The 12,130-nt window shown below is 32.6% G+C and overlaps 1 protein-coding gene across 18 annotated transcripts in view; it reads left to right on the plus strand.

Moving 5' to 3' along the window:
- Positions 1-12,130, plus strand: part of CDC42BPA (CDC42 binding protein kinase alpha) — a 309,366-nt gene that overhangs the window by 61,819 nt on the left and 235,417 nt on the right. For 16 of the 18 annotated variants that reach the window (XR_005362267.1, XM_038542788.1, XM_038542797.1 and 13 more), the window contains exon 2: positions 3,344-3,435. The exons of 1 other annotated variant lie outside the window; for it this stretch is intronic. Coding sequence is in view for 15 of the 17 variants with exons in the window: in XM_038542788.1 (XP_038398716.1) it covers positions 3,344-3,435 (92 nt within the window). In the remaining 2 variants the exon portion in view is untranslated. Of the gene's footprint in view, positions 1-3,343; positions 3,436-12,130 lie in introns of those variants that run through there. One more of the 18 variants, XM_038542801.1, reaches the window with a different exon arrangement.

Raw genomic sequence — 12,130 nt, forward strand, 5'->3', positions numbered from 1 at the left:
TTTTCACCTTGAGATCGTTAAACAATCTGGATTTTGTTTAGAGAATAAAAAAGGAGAAAAAGCTACTAAGCATACTTAATGAGGTTGATTTATCATTTGCCCCAAACCAGATGAAGACAGTATAGAGAAAAGATAATTGTAGATCAACATTGTTTATGAACACAGATATAAAATTTAAAAATAAAATCAAAGCAAAACAGAGTCATCTGTGTATTAAATGCATTATAATCAAGTATGGTTTATCTCAAGGCATATAAAGATAGTTTCAACTTTTAAAATCTTTTTAAGTAATATGCCAAATTAAAAGAATGAAATAGAAAACCATATCCTCTTCATGGAGATTGTAACTAACAGTCCTACCAGCTATATATGAGAATACCTGTTAATCACACACCTGCAAACACTTGATGATTTCACATTTTTTAGTTTTGGCTCATTTGTTTGGTAAATAATAGAATATTTCTAGTATGTTTATTTGTGTTTCTCTGATTTAAGTGCCATTTTCTGTTTATTAGCCATTTGTATTCACACTGAATGTTTATTTATTTATTTGACTGAAAATAAGGGAGCACAAGTTGGGGGAGCAGCAGAGGGAGAGAGAAAAGCAGGCTCTCTGCTAAACAGGGAGCCTGATCTATCTCTACCCAAGGACCCTGGGATCATGACCTGAGCCAAAGACAGATGCTCAACCTACTGAGCCACCCAGGTGCCCCCACACTGAATATTTTATTTTATTTTATTTTTTCCACATTGAACATTTTAAACAGAAGAGTAACACTTATTGCATGATTTGTTTACTTGAGCACAGGGACTGTTTAGCTTTTGTATCTCTAGCATCTTAAATAATAGCTGGCATACAGCAGGTATTAGAAGATACTTGAATTGAGTAAATGATTAGGAAAGCTATGAGCCTTCTGAAGAAATTTGTGATGTAACTCGTTTTTGAATGCCTAAAAAAGAATAGTTTTGCAATGTCAAAGAAATGGGATTTTTACCAGCAGGTTCCAGGAAATAAAGACTAGATAGGATTACTTTTAAAATTTCTGTTAATGCCTTTAGGCTCCCATAAAACTTGGGAGCCTAAATTAATCCTAATTACATATGATTTTACATCATCTGGTCCCTTCAGGATAGATGCTGCTTTGTAGAAAAATGATTTTTTTTTTTTTACATACTATCTTCCTTTGTACCCTTGGCAAAAGATAATTTTAACAACCATTTGCTTTCCTGAATTGTATTTCATTTACTCTAGTGGTTAGAAATAGTTTCTTTTTCTGTTTTGCAACAGTATTTCAGAGGTTTGAAAAAGCAACATTTTTGACCTTTTAGGTAAGTAGGATGTTACCCAAAAGAAGGTATAAATGGAACTATTCTAGATTACAAATAACTGTAGTTGGTGTTGGATTTGGGGTCGATAATGAGACAACGATATAGAGCATGTACGTTATTTGGGGCTTAGGGTTATTGGGACATTTGAGGTAGGGGGAACATAAAGTGAAGTAGTAGATGTATTTAAAGAAGTGCTAACTGTTCTAGGCTGCTATGTGATGTTTTTTAAGCTATAGTTGGATGCTGTACCAGCACTAGTCTCCTACTGGCTGGCTTCACATCTTTATTTCTGATTCATATATTCCCTACCTACCCATCTTAAGCAGGTATTCTGAAATGCTGGTATAGAAGCTCTGAAGGAAGGGAGAGATGGTAGTGTCAGATTACTGCTAGATAGATAGTGGCACTCCTACTGCTACATAGATTATTACTCCTCCTTGCAGTTCCTTTATATCCCTTCTGCACCTTAGCAAATAGCCTATTTGTCAATAAACTTTCCTCCAATTATGATAATGGGGACCTGACTGGTATACAGTAACCATAGTCTCAACAATTTGTCCAGTCCGGTTTGTTCAACACCAAGGTGTCTTAGTCATTTTATCAGTGTTCACCTCATTTGGCACCATTGAAAAGTATTTTCTTTTTCTCCTTGGGTGAGATCCTCCATCTCTTTATTCAGATTTGATATTCTTTTGATCACCTTCTCTATTGTGAATTGCAAACAGAGAGCCAATCTCAATTTTCTTTCCTTATTACATAAAACACCAACACAGATCTCTATTAGACTGAGTGCAATGTGGACTACCCTTCTTTTCTAAATTACTTAATCGAGCTAAATACCTTCAGAACAAATCAAGTTATAAAAGCTGGCTTGCCTATTTTACTCTCCTAATGCTCAAATAAATCATACTCTCTCCCCATGGAAGGAAGGGAAGAGAGCTGTACCTCCATATAATGACCCTTTAATCATATTGCTCCTTTTTGTGTGAAAATTAAGAAGGACATGAGGGGAGGAAAGGAGACAGGTATACATTTCTCTTAGAGGCAGCCAAATGTATATTGATTTTAGGATTTTTTAAAAAGTCGATTTATTCCCTATTATTAATAGGATATCTAAATCCCTTATATGGTATTCAAGGCCATTTACACTTTGCACTTTCCAGCTCCAATTGCTTTGCATTTCTTCTCAAAATTCTGTAACAACACTGGGATATTTACAGTTACTACCTCGAGGTCCTTTTCTTGCCTCTCTTCATTTGCTTATATTGCTCCCTGTGCCAGTGTCTACACTGCAAACCCAGGCAGAGTAGCAAAATTTTACTTGGTCCTTAGGGTCCACTTCCTGTGTTACTCCATCTGTGAAGTATTAGTGTTCCATTCTTACCTATCCTGAAGTGCTTTATATTTACCTCTATTTGAAGTTTCATCACATTGTTACATTTTGTATGTGTGTCTACTGTCTATCTGCTCTGAAGACTGAGAACTTTTTGAAGGAAGGTACCATGTTCTCATAATTGTTAGACTCCAGTGATTGCCACCATGCTTTATGTAGCATAGACTCTTGTTAAAGGAGTGTTAAAAGGATAAATAAATGAATGAGTATGAAAGAAATCTGAATTTACTTAGTGGGAATTGCTGAAACTCCCACTTCCATGAGAATTTGCTTTTACTTCTCAGACATTTGTGTTAAAATATTGTCTAGTGTTTTTGTTAGAATATACAGTGTCAACATGAAAATGAACTGGTCTCATTTGTACATCCCTGTTACTTTGCATTATTTCATGTTAGTAGGTGTTTAAAAATATGTTTCTTACAAAAATATAATTCACATGTAAGAAAGGGAATTGTCTTATGGAATGTATTTCTTAATATATTTTGAAGGGATTATGAGATAGTTTGACTTCATTCTTAATCATAATCTGAATTTTTATTGTTTAACAAATGCCATTATGTACATATCTAATTTGCATCACATTTCATTAAGAAAATAATTGGTGGTGTTCTTTTGTTTCAGCCAAACCATTTACTTCTAAAGTGAAACAGATGCGCCTACATAGAGAAGACTTTGAGATATTGAAGGTGATAGGTCGAGGAGCTTTTGGAGAGGTAAGAGAGAAGGTTTTTAGAGAAGTTCTGCTGATTGTCTTGGAAGCAATTTTATACAGTTTGTGAGAGAATTTAACTGAAATATGATTTCCTTGCTATCAGAATTAATATGAATAGTCAGAAAATATATTAATGTTTTAAATGAAATATTTCTTCCTGGATTTTTTTTTCCAAGATGTTTTTCTTCTTCAGATGTTAGTGTAAGTTTGAGCATGGTTCTGAACTCTTCTGTTCCATTGGTTTATTTGTCTCTCCTGATGCCATATCACCCTGTCTTACATTACTCTAAATTAGGGAATCTCAATATTTGATGGTATATGTACTCAAGCTTTCTCCTTCTCTGTTCTTGGCCCTTCATATTTTCATGTAATTTTACAACGAGTATTTCAGTTTCAGAGTTACTCTTAAAAAGCCATACTCATCCATCTGCTTCAGTTTTGATTAGGATTGCACACTGAAGCTGGAGATCAATTATGTAGATAATTGACATCTTCATAATACTGAGTCATCTGGCCGATGAAGGAATGTGATATTCTTTGTTATTTTAATTAGAATTGTTAGTTAAATTCCATTTTCTAGTTGTCTTTTGCTAGTAATTAGAAATATAATGTAATTTTGACTTCATACCTAGGAATGCAGCTGATTTTACTTTTTCAATTATGAATTATGTTGGATTTTTTAAAATTATGTTGGATTTTAAGAAAATGTTTTATCAGTACTTTTGAGACACTTTAGGCTTTTCTCCTTTATTCTGTGAATGTGTTGAATTACAACGATTTGTTTTCAAGTGTTAAACTAACCTTGCATTTCTAAGATAAACCCTAACTGTATATTATCCTTTTTATATCTCATTGCTCTTGGCTTGCTCTGTGTGTGTGTGTGTGTGTGTGTGTGTGTGTGTCTGTTTGTTTAGATTATTTGAGAGAAACTGGCCTGTAATTTTTCCTACTTCGAATCCTGATTAGATTTTGGTACTTTGGTTATACTGGCCTCTTTAACCGTTCTCTGGAAGAGTTTGGGAAGATTGTTTTTATTTCTTCTTCATATGCTTAGAAGATTTAACTTGTGAAACCATTGGGCCTGGAGGTTGCCAGTGAGAAAATTTTAAATTATATATTTAATTTCTTTAGTGAAAATCAGCTTAAATTTTTGATGTGTTGGTTTTGCTGAGTTCACCCATGTCATCTAATTTTTCAGTTATTACTGTATTTATTATTTTTACCTCTCATTTTTTCATTTGTTATACTAGAGCTGTATCAGTTTTTAAATTTTTTCAATGAACTAACTTTTGCCTTTTGAATTTTTCATATTTTCATTGCTGTTTTACTTAAAATGTAGTGTCATTTCCAATGTGATTTTGAATTTCTATTTGTTTTCTTTCTTTCCCCTTTTCTTTCTTGCTTTCTTTCTCTATTACTTTAGAATTTCATTGTTCTAGGTATATTTCTGTTCCTGAGTTGCAGTGGAATTCCATAACAGTCACTGCATAATTTCAGTCCTTTGAAATTTGCTGTGCATTTTTGTATAAATAACAGGTTAAAAATCATTAACCTTGTTTAAATCTTACACATCTTTACTTTGTTATTTTCTCAGCTTGATCTGTCATTTCTGAGAGAGGATTTGTTTGTTTCTTTTAGTTTTCACGGATGACAAATAAGGAGTTATTCTATCTTCCTGGTGATTAACTCTTTTTTCATAATTGAATGATCCATGTTGTCACTAAGTAATGTTTTTTGAGTTAAATTTTACTTAATTTGATATTAGAATGATTCCAGCTCTTTATCAGTATTTGCATTAAATATCTTATTCTATCCTTATGAGTTTTAGCTTTCTATAATCTTATGATATGTTTACTATAAAGTAAAATATAGTTTTTGTGTGTGTGTGTGTGTGTTAAGTAATCTCTACCCCAAGATCAAGAGTAACATTTTCTACTGACTGAGCCAGCTGGGCACCCTACTTTTTGTTTTTTAATCCTTTCTGATAATCTCATTTTGTCATTGGAATATATAGTCAGTGGATATGCAATGTAATTATTTATTACTATTTGTTGTCCATTTGTCTTGCCCATCCTGTATTATGTGTCTCTCATTTCCTGGTAATGGAGTACTTTAAATTATTCTCTCCCTCATTTATTAATTTCTTAGTTTTACCTCTTGTTGGTTTCCCTAGAGATTGCCACATGTATCCTTGGTAAATTTGTATTTTGCCAGTTCTGATTTACCTGACTTACACTTTTTTTGGTCATTGCTGCTATGTCTTTAGTTCTATATATATTTAAAATCTCAAAGACTACTGTCCCTATTCATTTAGATTTGCTTATATATTTACATTTTCTCTTGCTCTTCACATTCACATACTTCCTTTTGATAACATTTTCATTTTGACTTAAATATTCCTTTTACGTCAAATCTGCTGATAACTGTCTGCTTTTATTTGTCTGAAAATACATTTGTTTTGAAGTCATAAAATTAAAAAAAAATGGAGTTATATGCATGCATGACTCAATGGATTTTTACATTTGCATGTGTTTGTGTAGCCATTATGGAGACCTAGATAGGCACCCATTGCCTCCTCTATGTGAATAAGTGCTTCCATTAGAACCCTCTGTGCTGACTTTATCACTGTTGACTTATTTTGCCTGCTTTTAAATTTTATATTGATGGAATTATATAATATATACTCTTGTTTTTGGCTTATTTTGCTCAACATCATGCCTGTGTGATTCATCTTTGTTTGTATTAGTTCACAGTGTTCCTTTGTATAAATACACCACAAGTTATTTACTCATATTAATGTTGGTGGGTATTCAAGTTGTTTATAGCTTTTGGCCATGTTAATAATGTGAACATTCTTGTACATGTCTTTTGGGAGACAGAGGCATTCATTTGTGTTTGATATAAACTTAAGAGTGGAATTGCTGGGTCCTTGAGTAGGCATATTCAGCTTTGGTAGGCAGTGCCAGATGATTTCCCAAATGGCTCCCAGTGTACCAGTTTACACCATTCCATCTACCAATAATGTGTGAAGGTCCCAATTGCTTCACAACCTTGCCAATACTTGGGTTTTGCCTTTTTTTTTTTTTTTTAACTTTAGCTATTTTTTTTGGTAGGTGAGTAGTAATACTGAATTATGATTTCACTTCACATTTTCTGATAGCTCTATAAGTCCATTTTCATATCACTTTACATACTTAGATTTTTTTTTTTTCCATGAAGTGCACATTCTGAGGTTGGGGAATTGGGAGTGGGTTGTTTAACTTATTGGTAAATTCTGGATACAAGTCCTTTGTTGGAGATAATGTGTGTGTGTGTGTGTGTGTGTGTGTGTGTATTAAATAAAATATCTCTTCCTTTCTGTGGCTTGGCTTTTCCCTCTCCATATAGATCTTTGATTGGTGAGAAGTTCTTAGATTTAGTGAAGTCTAGTTAATTAAACTTTTCTTTATGATTAGTCCTTTTTATATTCCTTTAAAGAGGTTTTTTCCCCAACTCCAAGGTCATGAAGATATTGTGTTACCTTCTGTTGTCTTTAAAAAACATTTTATATTTTAGTCTCTCATCCATCTGGTATTGATTATTTGTTTCTTGAGGTATAGGTCAAGGTTCCTTTTATTCTTTGTAGGTTTTATACATTTATTTATGAGTGTTTGATGTTTGTGGATGAGCTTTTTATAGAATTGTTTTCTAACTTTGTTGCTAGAATAGAAATACAATAGACTTTTGTATATTAATATTGTATTTAAGAATCTTGACATATTTATTAGTTCTGGATTATATGTAAGTTTTTTCAATTTTTCATAATTTTATTTCCAAATAATGACAGCTTTTATTTTTCTGTCTGATCTTTATGCCTTTTATTTCTTGTATTATTGTGGTAGAGAGGATCTTCCATAAAATGTTGAATTCAAGTGGTGAAAATAGAGTTTTTGTCTGGTTTGTGATTTCAGGGAGAAGTGTTCAATATTTTACTATTGAGTTTGAAGTTTGCTGCAGCTTTTTTGTTTGTATTGCTCCTCTTTTAGGTTAAGGGAATTTTCCTTCTAGTCCTAGTCTTTTAAGAGTTTTTCCATGCATAGGAGTTAACTTTATCAGAAGCCTTTTTCTTTATGCGTTTTGTTGATATGATTTAACTTCTATATTTGATTACTCGGGGGATTATTTTGGTTAGTTTTTACATGTACCTAATACTACATTAATGTATAAATCCAATTATTCCCATGTATCATTTTAAAATGTATGGTTTGGTTTGATTTGCTTACATTTTGTTTTGTATGAGAAAGATTGGTCTTTACCTATCCTGTTAATTTTTTAATATTTGTGAATAATATGCTTAGCTCACAAGATAACTTGGGAGGTGTTCTTGGTTTCTCAGTTTTTTGAAAGTTTGTATAAGATTAGTATTATTTCTTTGAAAACTAGTGAAACCATAGGAGTGTAATTTCTTTTCTTTTTGATTATCTCTTTTGAGGTAAACCTTATATATGTTGAAATACACTAATTGTGTATATGTATAATGTTGTGAGCTTTGACAAATAGACTCACCTTTATTGAAGATATAGAACATTTCCATCTCCCTAGGAAGTTTCCTTCCCTGTTAGTTCCCTATAACATCCATAAAATGATAACCACTGTTCTAAATTTTAACTGTGGATTAGTTTTGGGTTTTTGAAAATTTCATGCAAATGGAACCATACCATGTGTACTTTTTGGTATACAAATTCTTTTGCTCAGAATTTGGATCTCTGCAAGATCCATCCTTGTGATTGAATGTATCAATATTCCCTTTTTGTTGCTGATTAGCATACTATCTTATTAATATACTACAATTTATCCATTCCTAGGTTGATGAGCATTTGGGCTGTGTTTAGTTTTTGACTATTGGGAATAAAGCTGATAATGAATATTATTGTACAAGTATTTATGGAAATACATTTATATTTTCCTTGGATAAATATCTACTGGAACTGCTCTGTTAATGATAGATGCATGTTTAAATTTAAAAGAAACTGGCAAATTTTTCTGTTCAGGTTGTAGGGGTTCATTATATTTTGTATTTATAAAAGTCCTTTGTCAGATACATGTTCTCACAAGCTGTGTGGCTTACCTATTAAATTTCTTAGAAATGTTTTTTTATGAGAAGTTTTAAATTTTGATGATATAATTGAAAATTTTTTCTCTTACAGTTAATTTCTGTGTTTGTTCTAAGAAATTCTTGTTCATATCCAGGTCACAAAGACATTTATGTTTTTCCCTAAAAGCTTTATAGTTTTAGCTTTTATGTTTAGACTGGTGATCCATTTTAAACTAATTTGTATATGATGTGAGATAGGGATTGAGGTTCATTTATTTCCTAATGGATTTTCAGTTGTTTCAACACCATTTGTTGAAAAGGTTGTTTCCCTTCTATTGAATCACTTTAATACCTTTGCCAAAAAAATCAGTTGACCATGTAAGTCTTGATGTTTTTCTGTTCTGTCTAGTTCTATTTCATTGGTCTCTATGTCTCTATGCTGGTCTCACACTATTTCAATTCCTATAGCCTTATACTATAAAGTTGAGAGCATATAGTGAAGTCTGAGTCTAAGTCCTACTAGGTTCTTTTTCAAAATCATTTTTGTTATTCTAGAACTGTTGCATTATCACATGAATTTTAGAATCTGGTCAGTTTCCGAAAAAGCCTACTGGTTTTGAAAATGAATTTGCATTCAATTATAGATCAGTTTTGGTAGGACTGACATTAACAATGTTGAGTCTACTAGTTAGTCTGTAAACTATGTATTTCTCTCTCTCTTTTTTTTAAAGAGAGAGCGAGGGAGAGCCTGTGTGAGTGGACAGGGAAGGACATGGAGGGGCAGAGGGAGAGGGGGAGAGAGAATCTTAAGCAGGTTTCACACTCAGCTTGCAGCCTGATGTGAGGCTTAATCTCATGACCTTTAGATCATGACATGAACCCAAATCAAGAGTCAGACGCGTAACTGCCTCAGCTACCCAGGCACCCCTCTCTCAGTTTTTTTTTTTAAGATTTTATTTATTCATGAGAGACAGAGAGACAGAGAGAGAGAGAGATGCAGGCAGAGACGCAGGCAGAGGGAGAAGCAGGCTTCATGCAGTGAGCCTGACGTGGGACTTGATCCTGGGTCTCCAGGATCACACCCTGGGCTGAAGGTGCTAAACTGCTGAGCCACGTGGGCTGCCCTTAGGTTTTTTTTTTTTTTTAAGGTGTATTTTTTCTCAAGAATATTTTATAATTTTAGTGTATAGGTTTTTGTTCATTTTTTTATTAAATATGTTCCAAGTATATTATGCTTTCTGATATTATGATAGATGATACTAAAACTCTTTATGTTGAGATAGAATGCTGCTAATATTTGGATACACCACTGATTTTTGTATCTGACATTATTTCCTAAATTCACTTACTATTTTTTAAATAGTTTTTTTTTTGTTGTTTTAGTTGTTGCTTTCTTAGATTTTCTTTGTGAACGATCATACTGTCTGAGACTAGGGACAATTTCCTTTTTCTTTTTTTTTTTTGACAATTTCCTTTTTACTTTACAGACTTTATACATTTTATTTCTTTATCCTATTGTACTAATTTGGACCTCTAGTACAATATTGAATAGGTGTCATGAGGATAGGCATCTTTACCTTATTCCTGAGCATTGGGAGAAAGGATTCAGTGTTTCACTGTTAAACATGGTGTTAATTGTAGGTGTTTGTATAGGTGCCTTTTATCCAATTGAAGATACTGTCTTCTATTACTTGTTTGCTAAGAATTAAAAAGAATTTAATTACTAATGGGTGCTGAATTTTGTCATTTGCTTTTCAGGCATTTATTGAAATAATCATATAGATTTGTCCTTTTATTCTCTTAATACAGTGACTCACTTTGGTTGACTTTTTAAAAATAGACTTTATTTCTTAAAGCATTTTTATGTTAATAGCAAAATTGAGTAGAAAGTATAGAGAATTCCCATTTACCTTTAGCCCCGACTTGTGCATAGCCTCTTCCACGGTTGACATCCTGCACTCTAGTGATGCATTTGTTATAGTCTGTGAATCTGCATCTACCCATCATTATCACCGAAAGACTATAATTTACATCAGGATCTGCTCGTGGTGTTGCATATCGTATGGGTTTCAACAAATGTATAATGATACATATTCACCCTTATAGTGTCACACAGATAATTTCATTGCCTTTAAAATCCTCTATACTCTGTTTACCATCCTATCCTTCCTTCATCCTCTCGCTATCATTCATTTTTTTATTGTTTCTACAGTTTTGCCTTTTTCAGAATGTCCTATAGTTCGAATTCTATAGGCTGTAGCCTTTTCATATTGGCTTCTTCCATGTAGTAATGTTTATTCAAGTTTCATTTATGTCTTTTCATAGCTTTTGATAGCTCATTCCTTTTTAGTGCTGAATAATATGCCATTGTTTGAATGTGCCACTATTATTATTTATCCATTTACTTACTGAAAGTCATCTTGGTTACTTTTAACTTATGGCACTGGTGAATAAAGCTGCCATAAACATCCATGTGCAAGTTGTTGTGTGGACATAAATTTTCACTTCCTTTGGGCAAATACCAAGGAGCATAATTGCCAGATGGAATGATAAGAGTATTGTTACAGTTTTGTAAGAAACTGCCACAATGTCTTACAACATGGCTGGTACCATTTTGCATTTTTATCAGCAATGAATGAGAGTTCCCGTTACTCCACATCCTTATTAGCATTTGGGGTTTTCAGTGTTTTAAATTTTGGCCATTTTAATAGGTGTGTAGTTGTATCTCATGGGTTTTTTAACTTGTAATTTCCTAGGTTATGTTGAGCATCTTTTCATATGCCTTTTTTGCCATCTGTGAATCATCTTGGGTGAGATGTCTGGTAGGCTCTTTGGCGCATTTTTTTAATGGGGTGGTTTGTTTTCTTAATGTTGAATTTTAAGAATTCTTTGTTTATTTTGTATAACAATGCTTTATCAGATATCAGTCTTTTGCAAATTTTGCTCCCTTGTTTATCTTCTCATTCTCTTAACAGTGTCTGTCACAGAGCAGAAGCTTTTAATTTTGGTGAAGTCTAGCTTATCGATTAATTCTTTCATGGATTATGCCTTTGGTATATATGATTGATTTTCAAATGTTAGCCTAATCTCTGGGATAAATTCCAATTGGTCATGACTTACTATGCTTTGAGATTGACTTACTATCCTTTTGAGATATCTTTAGTATTTTCTTAGCTATTTTCATATCATTTATAATTAATGGAGAATTTTTTATAGAGTTGATGTCAAATTTTGATGTTAGTGTTATACCAGACTTAAAAAATGAACTGGTGGAGAGTTTGCCCTTTTTTGGGAAGTATTTTGTGTATATTTGGTATTTTTTCCCCCTAAATGTTTGATAGAATTTACCAATGAAACCATACGGACTTGGATTTTTTGGTGGGGCATGTAATCCTACTAAATTAGTTTCTTGATGGTTAAGAGCTATTCAGATTTTCTATTTTCTATTGTGTCAGCTTCAGTAAATTTTATTTTTCATGGAATTTGTTTATTTCACTTAAGTTTTTAAATACAAAGCTGTTCATAATAATCTCATTATTTTTGATGTCTATGGAATATGAGGTGATACTCTATCTTTCATTGCTCATACTTATGTTTTATTCCTCTCATTCTTTGTCAGTCA

This window comes from Canis lupus, chromosome 7 (assembly GCF_011100685.1).
Source record: "Canis lupus familiaris isolate Mischka breed German Shepherd chromosome 7, alternate assembly UU_Cfam_GSD_1.0, whole genome shotgun sequence".
Lineage (NCBI taxonomy): Eukaryota > Metazoa > Chordata > Mammalia > Carnivora > Canidae > Canis > Canis lupus.